At 40.0% G+C, this 17154-nt stretch overlaps 1 protein-coding gene across 3 annotated transcripts in view; it reads left to right on the top strand.

The window, feature by feature from the left end:
* Positions 1-17154, top strand: part of LRP5 (LDL receptor related protein 5) — a 165335-nt gene that overhangs the window by 103355 nt on the left and 44826 nt on the right. For all 3 annotated transcript variants that reach the window (XM_042446572.1, XM_042446574.1, XM_042446575.1), the window contains exon 8: positions 16383-16599. In XM_042446572.1, coding sequence (XP_042302506.1) covers positions 16383-16599 — 217 coding nt within the window. The remainder of the gene's footprint in view (positions 1-16382; positions 16600-17154) is intronic.

Here is a 17154-nt window from a genome sequence, read left to right as displayed (position 1 = left end):
AGCTAGCATGACTACACTGAGAACAGTAGACTTTATAAAAAATATGCACTGGGGAGGCGCTAGGGTTGCCGGTCAAAATAAAAGGGGGTGGTAGCCCAAAAAAGTTTGCGGACCACTGGTCTAGCCCATTGTCTCCTCTGGCCCAGACATTTTGCTGTGAGATGTAGAGTAGCAAATGCCATTCCCACACCCATAAAAGTTAAGCCACTTTGGGGCAGACAAGTGATTTTGACACAAAAGGCTGAAAATCCTACTTCTCCCAATCTCTAGCAGTAAAAATAGAACAATACATTACTGACAATCCGTTGTCCTTTCATGACATCCTAAAACTGCTACTTGTGATGGTTTCCTCATTTTGCCTAATGGTTGGGCCAGTCCTGCTCCATATCTAAGCTAGAAGTGCGAAAACAGACAAAGGTTAGTCAAGAATGAGAAGTGGACTTGTGGGCAATTTATATATACAACCCAGGATATTTTGGGGGAGGGGGGCCATAGAAAAAGGAGGTACAGAAAATGTTTGATGGCACATCTATGTTCCCTTTATTTAAACCATTTATTCTTGACCCCTTTAACCAAATGCTGCCAGAGTGGCCTTTAAGATTCAAGGGCAATTGTGAACACTTTGGCTTTCTAAGAATGGAGATTCTCAAGATTCCATGGCCTGGTCAGTATGCTTTTAAGAATACAGTGGTCCAAATTCAGGAAATCCACGCAACACCTCCCCTCTAAAAATTGGAGGATTAGGAATGCCAGATCTTGAAGTGTATTTTGCAGCATTCCAGCTCAGTCAAATTCCCCATCTAATTAAAAAAATATCAGAACATACACTGAGTTAATATGGAAATCAGTGAGTCACCATCAGTTAACCTCACTTTACTGTTTAACAAACATCTGATAATATTTGGTTGAGATGGAAACAAATTTTGTCACCTGACCCCTCCTGTCCGTCCTTTTCTTGTCACCAATTTTTTCTATTCTCCAGACAAATTTAATCAGTTCTGGGGATGGAAGCAACAAGGTGTATACTGTGTCTGAGATTTTTTTCCCCATAGTAGCAGACCAAAAACAATTGATGAACCAACTTCAGATTTGCTAGCTGGTTCCATCTCCATCAGATAATTGCCTTTACACATAAATTAAAGGAAACAGGAGAAGCCTCTAGATCTCTCACATTATTTGAGGCACGATGTGATCCCTCCTCCCAAAGCACTAAGGGATTAACTTCTTTGATTTACAACTGCTTAATAAATCACTCTTACCAAAATGTCTGTAGCATAAAGATAACCTAGGAAACAGATTTGAATGTTTCACTCCCTGCTTCTAAATGGCCTATAGTTTGGTCTTCTACCCCCTTTAAAACCAGATCAACACTAATTAGAGAAAATACCTTTAAAATCATGCATAAGTGGTATTTGGCTCCAGTGAAGCTAGCCAGAATGGTTAAAAATATATATCCCAAATGTTGACAGGGTTGTAATGATAATGGCACATTTCTGCATATGTGGCTAGACTGTTCCAAAATCAATACATTCTGGCAGTTGGTATTTGAGCAAATTTCATTCATTACCAACCAAGATATATAATTCTGTCCAGAAATACTTTTGTTATCAGCATATGTAGGCACAAACTCAAATTTAAAACATAAATGTCTTGTAGATTTTCTCACTACAACAGCCCATGTAGAAAGTGTCCCATATTGGAAAACAGGGGAAGTCTCTGTGGATATATGTTGGAGGAAGGTGCGGGACTTATTCCTCCTTTAAAAACGGATAGAAGAGTAAGCTAACTAGAATTTGAAACGACTGCTTATTTCAAATGAAACAGAACTCAAGAAGACCCTGATCTTTTAATTGTAACCCAAAGTTGTGAGATTTGTTATTTTAGGTCTCATACAGACAGGCCAAAATAAAGCTGCTTCGGGTCACTTTGGAGGTATGCTGTTTAAGTGATGCATGCGTCCTAAGAGTCCAGAAGCTACGCTCCAGTCCTATCACAGCATTATTTTGGCCTGTCTGTGTGGGGCCTTACTCTGTTTTATTGTTTTGTATATTTATGTAAATGTTTGTTCACAATAATTAAAAAAAAATAATACTGTGATACCTCCAAATTTGCTGGGGTTAGGGGTGAAGGAGCCCCATATATTCTTTTTACCTAAGAGAACACCTCTTTAGGAATCTTCAGGTCCTCCAGTGCAACTCTGCAGTTAGCATCTGCCAGAAGTTGATCATGGAATCAAGATGCATAGAGAAGTGTTTTCTCTAGGAACTTCTAGATTCTCCAGATTTTCTATGGTCAACTTCTGTGAGAGTTGTGCTGGAAGACATCGAGATTCCTAGAGAGAATATATCCATCAAAACTTCAAATAATCAGCTCGGCAAAAGTCAAAGTTGCAAATGTGGAGGGCCAGCTGTAATCACGTTTTGCCCAACTGTGGCTTTTGAAAAGATGAGAAGGTGTGCCTTATGGTAATTTTGTTCCCTGAAGATGCTGTAACTATCCAGATAGGATTGTATGTATGTAGCTATATATAGTTAATGAGTTGCAAATAAGCAAGAGTAACTATGGAATGGAGAAAGGGAAACTTTAGGTGACAGCCTCATTTGGATAGTTACATGTTTGTGGTGTGTAGGGTAGTGGTTTGATCATTGGACTATGACTCTGGAGACAAGGGTTTGAAACCCACTGGATAACCTTGGACATGTCTGAGAAAGGCAAAGGCAAAACCCTCAGAACAAATCTTGCCAACAAAACCTTGTTTTAGGTTCGCCTTAGGGTCACAGTATGTCAGAAACAACAAGAAAACACAGACCAACAATGATGAACTCAGGGTTCACTGTTTAAGTTACACAAGCTGTTAATTTTTTTCTTTGAAGCCAATAGGTCAGATTGTAGACCAGGAGTAGGCAACCCTTTTGAGCCGGGGGCCAGGTTGCTGTCCCTCAGACAACTGGGGGGGCGAAGCCAAAAAATGAATAATTATTTTTTTAAAAAAATAAATAAATAAATAAATAAATAAACCGGGACAAATGTAGGACAAAATTTTCAAATGGAGGGCACTTTTAAAATAAAAAATGGAGGACACGTGAAAAAAATTTGCTGATTTTTAAAAAAATGTTAAGATAAATGCATGTTTCTGAGGCTTCTATAGCCAATTGCTTTACCATGCAGCTCGCGCGAGACGCCAAAGGCCCTGGCAGCAATCGGCAGCAGCACCGGGCTGGGGCCGGTCCCAAGGCCTCGCCGGGCCGCATCCGGGCTGCAGGTTGCCTACCCCTGTTGTAGACCTTTGCTTGCAGAATAAGAGTTATCAACTGTAGCTTCCTCCACTACCTAAATGGTACTTCTGAAAACCAGTACGATTTCCAGAGCAGTGTTTCAATGAGCCTGGAAAGGGGGGCAGGGGGGATTGGTGCAAAAGGGTGTAAGTTGTTTTTAAAAAAATAAATCCTTTTCCTTGCATACCACAAACTACATTGGTATGATTTTATGATATTTATTATATGGGCTTAAATACAAATTGGCATTTCCATATTTATGAGCTATAGGTCTTGAGTTTAAATGAGGCCATTACTTAATATCTTTCCCAAGTATTTGGCAAACATAATTGTACTTGTGTAGCTATGGGCAATGAAAGTCCCTGATACATATTAATTAAAAGTGGGGAGGGTAACATACATTGATCTTTAATTAGGTAATGAAGCATAGTTTGCAGAATCTTGTTAGGTATTAATGGAGGTGTATGTTGCCTGAAGGGAGGGGAGAGGGGAAAATGAAAGATGTAATTCATCCTGCTTCTAATAATTCATTATGTCATTACATTTCAATCAAACCCATCAGTTTGTCTTGCTTTGGTTTTGTTGGTGGGAACTTATCACTGTGTGTATACAGTAGCATTTGCTTTAGCTTCCTACGGTATTGCTGTGATGATGAAGAAAAAAACCCTACTTGACATTAAAGTGTCATTTTAATGCTTAGGGAGAGGTTTTTGCTTTCAGAAAACTATACTCCTTATTAACAATGCAGAGAAGGGAGGTAAATCGTAGGAAAGTCTGTTTCTGTGCATCTGGTAAGTTGTCCTGTGATACCATTGCTGCTCATCTATGCTGCTTGTTGCTTTGCCAGAGGCTTGTCTTCAGATGAACTTTGAGATTGAAAGGCACATATGTTTGGCAGACTTTCATACTTCTGTACAAAGCTACACTCTGGGTTCAGTCCCTAAAGAATATGTAAAATAAATCAATAAAAGCTGGACACCTGGAAAGATTATTCCAGAAGCAGAATACTTAGAAACTTGTACAATGGATTATTGCAACAATGGAAGACTTAATAAGTCTGACATCCAATTCTGCTAAAATAAAACAAAAAAAGATGCTTTGTGTCATGGTTTTTAACTGCGTAAACATTTGAGTGTCTTTGAACACATAAAAGGGATTGTACATGTACCAGGTGACGCATGCATTTTAAAACTAACTGTTCAGCAATAGGGGTTATTGTGCCCTATTTTTGAAATGCGTACACATCAGAAGAATTGTTCTCACCGTGTTCTTAAGTATGACACTTCAAGCTTTTTAGAAATGGATAGAAACAAGTACATCTTGTATATTTTCCCCAAACCCTAAACTCACTATGGTTAGAGATCATAGGGGTGAAGTTAGTATTGTAAAATGCTCAAGAGTAAACTTTTGAAGAATATTTTAAATATTTTCCAGTGTGGGTTTTTTTAAAGAATTTTCTCTTTAATGCATGTTAAATATATTGTAAACAACCTATTATTAAGTTGTTTCTTTAATGCAGCTTTAAAAATCATGAAAGTTTCCAGTTGTTAAAATGAAAATGAGCCATTTCTTTCCTTTTTTCAAAATTCTTAACCATATCTTTTACTACTACTTTGGTATGTGGATTCTCAGGAAGTAGTCTCTCAAAATGATTGCTTAATATTCTGAAAAATTCAGGATCCTCCTCCTCCTCCTCCTCCTCCTCCTCATCATCATCATCATCATCATCATCATCATTTTGTGACTGATCAAGCAATGAATCCATTTAACAACAAGATTTATCTGTTTGTGTAGCTTGTGGACCCATACCAAAAAGGCACCTGCAGATTCTTTATCACAGATTCAGTGAAGACCCAAGGCAGGAAATGGCCAGTTGTACTGAAAGCTATTTTTGGTAGTAGCAACAAGGATATTTTCCCCATTCTTGTTTCACTTTGTCTTCTAAAGAAGGAACGAGGCCAGGGTAAGATGGATGAGTACAGCAACTGCAGGGAGGGAAACAAATGGCAAGTATGTCAGTGGGGAAAGGGAGAAGGGCAATCACAGTGGGAAGGTAAAAAGGGAATTAAGAAGAAAGGATGCATTCTTAAAATGATGATGAAGGTTCTGAAACCATGTAGACACTCAAGAAAGTGCCAGTAGTGCTTCTTGAGCTATCTGATATGGAGAGATGGCATTCCCATGTGTGCCAGAGATCAGTACCATATTTATGTCTATTGGCTATAATTGTGTTTTCCCCCACCTTGGAAACTTTCCAGCATCCAGTAGCTGATAGTTCATGGACTGGCATGAGGTAGTACTGCTCTATAAAATACAGGAATGATCGACACTATATTATTTCAAGATATTGGGGGGGGGATCTCTGATTCTCATAGAGTAATATTCTGTAGAAAATTCTGAGAGATTATATTCTCAGAAAATAGTCTCCCAAGAATTTTACCTCTCACATCACTAGGTGAGGTAATAAGCTTGGAAATGTTAATACTCTTAGAATGGAACTCTCAGAATGCTTAGGTTCTTGGAATTGTATCCACATTTCTAAGTTCAATTCTCAACAAGCCCTTTTTATGAGAACTTAGTTTTTAGGATGCTATATGTCACAGTTAAGAACTCATTCAAATGTATTAGTACCCGTTTAAAAATATTAGTACCATTCAAAAGGCTTGAATTTCTGTTTCTCTTTTTAGTGGGCAACTATTCCATTTTTCTCATCCCATTTTAGCTTTATTTAAAAAGTTTTTTGTAGTGTTAGTTTGTAATCACAAGAGTCGCATGGGAACAGTGAAGAGAAGGGAACAACTAGAATCTTCCTTATGTCACTTGGGCAGATCACTGTCTTGATGTGGTTTAGACTAATTAAAATGGTGCATCCCAGAAGGCTTTTGGATCCTAATGGTTTCTTGATGGCTCTAGAAGAGGTTCCTGCTGCATCGACAGACAAGCCCACAGAAGATCTCTTCAAACTCTGGTTAGTTCAGTGGATGTGATTGCTCTAGAGCATCCCCTGTCATGGCTTGGAACTAAACCAGTCCACTGGTTTTCCAGGGGACTGGCAATAATGAAAGAAATAGGATGGTGATTAAAACAACTTTGGACAACAGCTCCAGTCCTTTTTAGAGCACCACACTCAGAAGATAGTGCTGAGGGACGCTTCTTTGACACAGTGTCTATTGGCCTGGGGGGTGGGTGGGCTTACTTTTGTCCTCTGTGCTGTTTTAACTGATTGCTGGGAGAGGTTGTCTAGGGTGTTTTGGTTGGTGTCACCAATGTGCTGATTATACCCAGCTGTATCTTTCCTTTCCATTTAATTCCAAGGACGCTGTTTCACTGCTGAACTAGTGTCCACTGTCAGTAACAGAGTGAATAAGGGTAAACAAATTGAAGCTTAATCCTGAAAAGACAGAAGTGCCCTTCGTCAGTTGAAAGGCAGGTCACTATACAGGGATTCAGCCTGTGCTGGATGTGATTACACTCTCCCTGAAATCTCTTTTTTCAGCTTGGATGTACTCCTGGGCTCAAGCCTGAACCTGAATACCCATTTATCAGCAGTGGGCAGAAGTGTACGTGTACAGATAAACCTAGTGTGCCAGCTGCACCTGTTCCTGGAGATGTACAAACTGGCCATAGTGACACATACCTTTATTATATCCTGCTTGGATTACTCTAACACATTCTACATGGAGTTTCATTTGGAAGTTGTTTGGAAACTTCAGTAGGTCCAAAATATGGGTTAGCCTTGGAAGAAGGCAGTAGCAATCCCCTTGATCAAATTCTGCACACGCACACACACGCACACACACCAATCCCATGAAAGGGTTATCTTAGGGTTACTGTGAGTCAGAAATTACTTGAAAGCATACAATAACAAAACTGCTGGTTACAGAGAGCTGGTTACAGAGAACATATAAATTCTGCATTGCAAAAGCTTCGCTAGTTACTGGTCTGTAGAGAGATCTTGTAACACCTTTGAGACTAACTGAAAGAAAGAAATTGGCAGCATGAGCTTTCATAGACTTCAGTCTACTTTCTCAGATACATTTGGTGAAGTGGAATCCAGGCACAGACACACACACACACACACACACACACACACACAGAGAGAGAGAGAGAGAGAGAGAGAGAGAGAGTTATACGGTGTACCCCCCCCCCCCCAATCCGAGGAAGTAGACTGTAGTCTACGAAAGTGCATGCTGCCACTTTCTTTCAGTTAGTTTCAAAGGTGCTACAAGATCTCTCTACATACTGATTCTGCAGATCAACACGGCTATATCTTTGAATTCTAGTTACTGGTTTGTTTCTGGACACAATTTAAAATGTTGGTTAGGACTTAGGAAGCCCTGTACCATTTGAGTCCAGGCTATCTGAAAGACCATATCTCTCTATGTGAGGTTTGAGCTGGCCTGACAGAGGGCTTTCATAGAATCATAGAGTTGGAAGAAACCACAAGGGCCATCCAGTCCAATCCCCTGCCATGCAGGAAATCTCAGTCAAAGCATCCCCAACAGATAGCCATCCAGCCTCTGCTTAAAGACCTCCAAAGAAGGAGACTCTACTACGCTCCGAGGGAGTGTGTTCCACTGTCTAACAGCTCTTACTGTCATTCCTCCTAATTTTGAGGTGGAATCTCTTTTCCTCTAGCTTGCATCTATTGTTCCGGGTCCTGTTCTCTGGAGCAGCAGAAAACAAGCTTGCTTCCTCCTGAATATGACATCCCTTCAAATATTTAAACAGGGCTATCATATCACCTCTTAACCTTCTTTTCTCCAGGCTAAATATCCCCAGCTCCCTAAGAGATAGAACAGTGAGCGATGTAAGCAGCAGAATATGAGGAGCAAGTGAGGGGCATGTCACAAGCATACAAAAGTGAGGCAAGCATACAAAAGAAAGCAAGATGGCAGAATGAGTGGTGCAGGCAGTAGCATGCAAGAAGCAAAGGAGTGCACCACGAGCGCACAAAGTGCAGCAAGGGAGGGAGTAGGAGGGACAGGAGATCAAGTCGTGTGAGCAGATACTGATAATTACAAAGCAAAAAGGCATTTAAACAAATAATATATTTTTTAGTTTTTATGGTTTTTTCAGGCTATGTGGCCATGTTCTAGAAGAGTTTCTTCTTAGAACATGGCCACATCACCCAAAAAACCCACAAAAAACTATGAATGCCGGCCGTGAAAGCCTTCGACTTCACAAATGATATATTTTCAAATCTCTGTTCCTGCTATGACAGCACATGAGTTTAACAGAACTGTGGTTCATGGTTGTTACAGGTAATTCTAGAGAGTCTTCCTAGACAGTGTGAAATCAAAGGCTTTCATGGCTGATGTCCATCATTTTCTGTGGGTTTTCTGAGCTATGTGGCCACATTCTGGAAGAACATATTCCTGATGTTTCACCTGCATCTTCCCTCTGAAGATGCCAGCCACAGATGCAGGCGAAACATCAGGAATAAATTCTTCCAGAATGCGGCCACATAGCCCGGGAAACCCACAGAAAACTATCTTCCTAGACAGTTTACCAGTGCATCAAACAGATTCAGAGGGATGTGATCTTCAGCGTTAACAGATGTTGAAGAACAAAGTTTCAGAGGTACAATCTCTATTAGGCTCTGGACAGGCATGTCCCCACCATCTTTCTTGGGGAATCTTTCAATTTTGACCCTTTACTAATTAGAAATTGGCATATCATCTGATGAGCAACCTCCATACAGAGATCAAGGCAAAGAAGGGCCTCAAGGACCTGAAATCAAAATCACATACATGTGTAAATAAAACACACAGATAAGCGCTGCATATTGAATTCATTACATGTTCCCAAGATAGTTCTTTACTATTGAACAACTTTCACATTTTTATATTTGCTGGGATAGCTATCAAGTTTTTTGAAGAAACAATTTTATTCTGTGATCTGTCACACACAAAAAATCTATCCTCTAGACAAAAAGAAAAAGCACGGGGGCAATGCACAACTGCTGTGTAGCCAGACCTATGGCTGCATCATGCTATTAAATCTGACCCTTGAATGACACAGAGAAATGTCAAGCACCACATTAATGAACATGCTGTAGGTGTTATAGTAATCTAATAGTAAAATAACCTCCCTTGTAAATTAGATCTTGATTTTGAGAATCCCACAGTGTTGAAATCCATTGGAAGTATTTAAGAAGCTAGTCCTAAAACAGTTGTTGCTTAATTTCAAGGTTTGTTTCAAGTTGCAATAAACCAAGTATGTTTGACTTGTCAAAGTCTTAGTGAACTTTTTGTTAATGTTTCTCTTCAACCAATTATCTCAGGGAAAAGGAAATATGCATAATATATGTTTGTTATGATTTTTCTTGTGGCCTATTAGCATAATTTTGTCAAAGAGGGTTTGAAGTTTCTTGTTCTATAACAACGTTGTGGTTCAAATTGCCATCACAGATGGTGAAGTGTCTGTTCACAATGCATTCCATATGTGTTGGAGACCAGATTGTGTTGGAATTTACAGGGTACAAGAGGGGAGTGTAAATACTGGCAGTGAAAATAGTGCTCTGCTTTTTCCTTTCTCCCAAAAATTCATACATAAAAGGCCTGATAGAACAGCAGGGGCCATACTTTGTGTGTGAACTTCAAATGAACATTCAGAGACAATTTAATTTTGGCTGAAGGACCATGGCATTGGCAGGAGAAGTTGGCTACACTGCAGATATATATCAAATTTTATAGAAGGCCTGTAAATTATGAGTAGTTCTGTATGTAAATAAGAACTGTGCTTGTGATGATACTAGTTGTGTTGTGCTCTGCTCATGCTTCAAAGAAGAGGCATTGAAATTCCCATAGTATTGTATAGCCATTCAGGTCCCCATCCTAGTTGTGGGTCCCTTGCTATGCTACTTCATAAATACATGCATCCTGTGTTTACAGAATTGTAGAGCAATAAAAATGGTCAACTAATCACCTCACCACAAGTTTATTCAGTTTGCTGTTCTACAGTGCTGTACTTTATTGGTGATTAAAAGTAATCCAAATTATTCCCAAGGAGTAACTTGTATTCATTCTCCAGCCCCTATCATTGATGGACTTTTCTAACTAATGCAGGTTTACAATAAATACAATACAGTTGGGAATCCCAGTGCATGGGGAGAAGGAGTCTTGAGGGCAGGGCTGAGTAGATACCTAAAGGAGAAATTTAAAACAGACTAAATCTTCACAAAAGGGGAGGGGGATAATCTGTTGCTGAAAATAAAATAAAGGTGACACTAGTCCTCCAGACACCCCACACACCCCATCACGTGTATTATGTAACATTGGACATACATTGTTCATGTCCTTGTTTTTCTGTGCCTTCAAGTCATTTCCACCTTATGGCCACCCTAAGGCAAGCTTGTCACAGGTTTGATTTTGTTTTGTTTTGTTCAGAGCAGTTTTTTCTAGCGTTTCCCACAGAGGCTGAGAGAGTATGACTTGCCTAAGATTACCCAGTGGGTTTTTGTTGCCAAGGAGGGCTTCGAACCCTGGTCTACAGAATCATAGCCCAGCTAGGCCTTATATAGTCATTCATCAAATGCTTGCCATAATGAAAGTCTTTGTTTGTGGAAAGGAGCTAAGGAGGGTAACCAGCCTAACTTCTCTGGGAAAAGAGTTCCAGAGCATGGAGGTAGCCACTGAAAATGCCTCTCCTTCCTGTACAGATGGTGGGATAGAAGGAAAGGTTTCCCCAGCAGGTCTCAGAGCAAGACTGGTTCGTAAGGGAGAATATGGTCCCCATATAACCTGGTCCTTAGCCATGTAGAGCTTTAAAGGTCATAACCAGCACTCTGAATTGTGTCCAGAAACGAACCAACAGCCAGTGGTGTTCTGTGATCCCTGTAGTCAGCCTTATTAAGCAATCTGGCTGTGACTCATTGGACCAGTTGAAGTTTCCAAACTCATTGAAGACAGCCCACATAGAGTGCATTATAGTAATCCAACTGGGATGTAACTAAGGTATGTTTCATTATGGCATATCTGACATCTCAAGGAAGCACACAAACTTTAACTGTGCAAATGCACTCCTAGCCACCACTGAAACCTGGGCCTGAAGTTTCACAGTTGAATCCTGGAGCACACCCAAGCTGAGGACCTGCATCTTCAGGGTGAGTGTAACCCCATCCAGCACAGGCTGAATCCATATTCCCTGATATGCCTTTTGACCGACTAGGAGCGCCTCCATCTTGTTTGAATTAAGTTTCAATTTGTTCAACTTCATCCCAACTATTACTGTTGACAGCCACCAGTTCAGGACCAAGATGGCTTCCTAGGCTTGTGACAGTAAGGAGTAATAGAGTTGATTGTCACCCACATACTGATGGCATCAATACATTTTAATGTATTTGTTCAATAGCAAGGAGGAGAGAACCTAACCCTGAGAAACCCTACAGGCCGACAGCAAAGTGGTCAAACAGGAGTTCCCCAGCACCACCTTCTGGGTCCATCCTTTCAGGAAGGAACAAAGCCTCTGTAAAACAGTGCTCCAAAGTCCCATCCCAGCAAGACAACACAGAAAGATACTATCCTATATGAAACTCAGCAGATCCAACAGGGACACACACACACACACCCATCTAGCTCCTGGTGTAGGTCATTCACCAAGATGATTTAATCCAGAAACCACTGGAGCTGAGACCAGCACACACTCCAGAATCTTGCATGAAAATGGCATTTTAGTCACTGGCTAATTACCCAGAATGGTGGAATCTAGGGAGGACTTTTTTAGTAATGGTTATATAACAGCCTCTTTCAGGCAAGCTGGAACTCTGACTTGTTTTAGCAACACATTAACCACTCTCTCTACCCCCTCAGTCAGCCCCCCCTCTAGCTTTTTCTTAATAAATCAGGAAGTGAAAAGGATCTAGAATACATGTGGTGGCTCTCATAGCCCCAAGAATCTTGTCTACATCTTCAGGTTGCACAAATTGAAACATGGATCTATATCAGTTATACTATCTAAGAGCAGAACTGCGCAATTTTATCTGCAAAATGATTGACAAGTTGTTCTCAGCAAGCTGTTGAGTGGTCTGGATTTTCCTCTCTTAGACCAATGTGTAAAAGACCCCTGACCACTTGGAACAGCTCTGCTGGCTGGCTCCCTGCAGTATAGAGACAGAAAAGACTGTGCTGCCTGTATTGTCCTTGAGTCACTCCCGACAGGGTAGTTTTAGCATGAATGTTCAGGTTCCCTAGCACTACTAGCCACAGGGACACCAAAAACAACTCCAAGACCACCCCAGCTAGCTCAGGAAGGGAGACTGTTGAGCAATGGGGTGGGCCATATGCGAACAGAATCCCTAATCTGTCACAGCCAGCCAGCTTCAGGCAAATCATACTTGAACCCAGAAAACTGTGGCATAGAACATCTGATCAAGGAAGGAATTTTGATAGACCACTGCAACTCCACCTCCTCACATCCATTATTATTATTATTATTAGCGTTTATTTATACAGAGCTGTAGAAAGCAGTGCTTTACATAACAAAGATCAAAAATCTAAGTAAGAGTAAATTCTGCCAAACAGCGTACAATCTAAGAACAAACAAAATCATAATGTTAAAAACATCTTATAAAAAACTAGCTAAAATACTGCAAAAACACAAACATTGAAGCAGATTAACAGCCAGCTAATCAGGTGGTGGTTTGGAACACCTCCCTAAACAAAACTGTCTTCAACTCAGCTTTAAAATTGGACAAGGAGGTGATACTTCTTAGTTGTATAGGGAGGAGATTTTCGGTGTGGGGAGCAGCTCGAGAGAAGGGGTGGATTCAAGCAGAGGAAGTGGAAAACCTCAGTTGAGTCAAGAGACCAGAATGACAAGATCTTAATGTTCACAGGAGTGGTACGGCGAGATGAGCACTGACACACAGAGCCAATCCGTGAAGAGCTTTAAAAGTTAAAATAAGAAGTTTATAGCAGATTCTAAAAGAAATGAGTAGCTAGTGCAAGATAATAGCAAGGGGGTAATATGATCAAAGCAACTGTCTGAAAAAATGATCCTGACTGCTGAATATTGCACAGAAATTAAGGGGCTAAAATGGGAGAGGGGAAGCCCAGGTCTCACTTGCTGGTAAACAGACAATACTGGTGGACAAAGCTAAGAGAGATTCCCATAAAAAGTATTTACCATGTATTTGTGTATTATTGTTAATGTTTGGGGGGGGTTCGAGAAAGGTGGGATGCAGATTCAATCAAGTTGTTTTAAAGAACCTTAATATATTTGTAAATTATAAGTAAAATGAAATAATCTGAACAAGATTTTACCAGGGCATAAAATCTCTATGCTGGCATGGTATTAGGTGACACATAAGCCACACTTAATGGAAAAAACTTTGTATCCCAAGTCTACTTGGTTAGCTCTCTTAGTGCTTTCAGGTGGATTGGTTTTCAGAGGGACAGCAGCACTAACAAGAATAGCCTGAACTTTCTAAGTCCAGATGAACCACCCAGTCACATCATTTCTGTATTAACTGTAGTGAGTATCTAGATTTTCAGGTTAGCCAACCATAGCAATGGTGAGTGGAGAGGTATGTCACCACCAAGCTGATGATACCCTTGTGATTCCTTGTGATTGGGCAGGCTATAAATAAAGTATTATTATTATTATTATTATTATTATTATTATTATTATTCATAGTTATCCCTGTACTCCAGTTACCTTATTAGTAATGGACTGGGTCGGCAGCTGTGGGCCCCAGAAATGGTTAGATTGTAAATCCTATCCTATCACCATTGGCTAATGCTGGACAGAGACAGTTCAAACAATAAGGAGACGAGCCACTTTGCCCCAGTGTAGGATTCGAGTAAAACTTGAGTAGTACAGAGGAGAGGACCCAACCAGCGACTCACGGAACAGTGCACTCCCATGGGTAAGGGAGTTATAAAGAAAGTAGTATTCCTTCAGTAGTGTTCCTCTTTGGGCTTTTCCAGCTTTTACAATGGCAACCCATCCTTTAAATAATACTAATACTAAGAATTAAGAAGAATAATATAATGCATAATCATATTCAGATAGCTTTTTAAAACAGTAAAATAGTATATTTTAAAATATCCTGCTTTTTAAAACAGTATATTTTTCTCATATGAAAAGAAATTGAACACTTTGTTTGGATGATATGTGTTAGACATTTGCCAGACCACAATGTTTATGTATCTTGAGGCACATAGTGTACCACAGGGCAATTTCAGTGATGGAACTGTCAAACTGTTCACACAGAGGAAATTGTTACTTGTCCAAGGCAATGAGCTGGCAATATTGTTTGATAGATCTTTGTCTTAAGTCCATTAACCCAAGTAAAGATGTACTCCTGCTTTAACGGGCAGTGCTTGACTTGTATCTTAGGCCAGGGGTGGAGGGCTATGTCACCCTTCAGATGTTGGTGTAGTGCAGCTTGCATCAGCCCTAGCCAGCACTGTCAGCAGTAAAAGATTATGGGAGTTACGGTCCAACCAAATGTGCAGAGCCATAAATTCCTTATCCCTGCCTTGGGGGTAGTACATTATGACCAGATTATTTCAACAATATTTTTTTCTTACAGTCTTAACTTTGTGCACCTTAAATAAGTGCTGTATGTGAGAGTGAAATATAATAGTGATTCTTGAAAGAACTGATAAGCTCAAACTCTTCTCATATATCACTGCTGTGACACATGGTTTCAAAGTGTCATTAATGGATTTGATATATCTTACTTGCAGAAAACCTAACTACTGGCTACTTGATCCGTGCTCCTGTTTTAACATGCAGTTTTACTAAGTAATCTAGCACATGCATATTATGGACTGTTGACAGCAGCTGATGGTGTAGTTAGGAATTATCTTACGGATAACTCCTTACTGGTAATAGATATATAAATTTCTTTCGAATGCACAGCTACCATTGAATAATTTTTTAAGGATATAACTGTGGACATAGACCATAGCATCAAAAGAAGTGTCACATACAAGCATAGAAGAGTATATTTGCCAGGGAAAAATAGGTACAAATTTACCCTAAACCGGATTGAGGGAGGGAGACAGAGAAAGAGAGAGAGAGAGAGAGAGACAGAAAAACAGTAAACAATAGACTGCATTTAAAACACACACACACACATTTTCCAAGAGGCTAGCCTTCACTACATTTTGTATATTGAAATGAAACCTGTCTGTCTCTGCTGCTGAGATGTTTATGGACTGTTCGTGAACATTCCAGCTGTGCAGAGATCCTAGCAGCATTGAGCATGAAAAGCCTAGAAGGAAATGGAACATCACTTATTGTAAGAAATGTCACAAAGGAGTACAGTCACCCATCCTAACTCACGGATGTGGGATCTGCACCCTCAAATAATCCTCGGAGGGGCAGACTCCACTATTTCCAAGAGCATGCCCCATTCAAGCCTATGAGGCTTGAATGTGTGTGGGCCTCCATTTTCACGGGGATGTGTGGGGGGGGTGTCCAGAACAGAACCCCTGTGAAAACAGAGGGCCAACTGTAGTGCTAATAAAGGCTGCATCTGCACTGCAGAAATAATCCAGGTTGATACCACTTTAACTACCGTGGCTATGGAATCCTGGGATTTGTAGCTTGTTGTGCTGCCAGAGCTCTCTGACAAAGAAGGCTAAAATGTCTCACAGAAATGTCTCATAATTCCGTAGCATTGAGCCATGGTAGTTAAAGTGGTGTCAAACTGCATTATTTCAAGCATGGATGCAGCCCAAATGTTAGACTGTGGCTGCAATCTTAAATCTGCCTTTTGTTTGTTACTACCATTTCTATATATATATTTTTAAAAATTATCATTTACATTGTATTTGATACTTTTTGTGATCATTTTAGAATTGCTTCCCCCCATCCAAAGATACCATAAGCATGACATAAATTTATGCAATACTTTAAAGATTGTATGTATACAAGCTGTTCTTAGTTAAATAGAACATCAATTAATAAAGGCAGTATATCACTTAGTAGCACATATTAAAAAGAATCTCTTCATGTCCAATTTAGTTTCCTGTAATTAGAAACCAGAACCTGTACTAGATGGCTCCTGATCTCATCCCACAAGCAATTTTTAGCATGGAATTATCAGACTTTGTAATTGAACTATTTTATATTTTCTTGTTGCTTTTTCAGGTAGTAAATCTGGATGGAACCATGAGAAAAACTCTCATAGAAGATAAACTTCCCCATATATTTGGATTTACATTGCTGGGAGATTACATCTACTGGACAGACTGGCAGAGACGAAGCATTGAAAGAGTTCACAAAATAAGGGCAAGTAGGGACATTATCATTGATCAATTGCCAGACCTGATGGGCCTTAAAGCAGCAAGTGTCACCAAAGCTGTTGGTAAGTTTTAAAAAAATTCAGTTGCAACATTATGTTCCCAAATGACATTTTTGCAATAAAAGGGATAGCCTATTCTCCCATAATTGCAATCGCCATTGACTGGAATGTTTCATAAGCTGCTAAGTAGGAAGTGACACTTATATTGATCAGCTGAGAGTAATGAAAAACCCTACTGCATGATCCTTGACTGTCAACCAAAGGGACCTTGGGAAGAGAGCTTTCTTATGCTACCAGTTTTTCTTAACCATGTCCTGATTCATTCTCTGCAGTAGATTTGAGGATAAAAATTGTCCAAGATCTGTGGAAGGCTAGTTCATGTTTTCCCTTTGGAATGTTTCATAAGCTGCTAAGTAGGAAGTGACACTTATATTGATCAGCTGAGAGTAATGAAAAACCCTACTGCATGATCCTTGACTGTCAACCAAAGGGACCTTGGGAAGAGAGCTTTCTTATGCTACCAGTTTTTCTTAACCATGTCCTGATTCATTCTCTGCAGTAGATTTGAGGATAAAAATTGTCCAAGATCTGTGGAAGGCTAGTTCATGTTTTCCCTTT

The sequence above is a fragment of the Sceloporus undulatus genome, chromosome 1 (genome assembly GCF_019175285.1).
Source record: "Sceloporus undulatus isolate JIND9_A2432 ecotype Alabama chromosome 1, SceUnd_v1.1, whole genome shotgun sequence".
Taxonomy (NCBI): Eukaryota; Metazoa; Chordata; class Lepidosauria; order Squamata; family Phrynosomatidae; genus Sceloporus; species Sceloporus undulatus.
The sequence above is the reverse complement of the archived record's forward strand: the minus strand, read 5'-3'. Positions and strand labels throughout refer to the sequence as shown.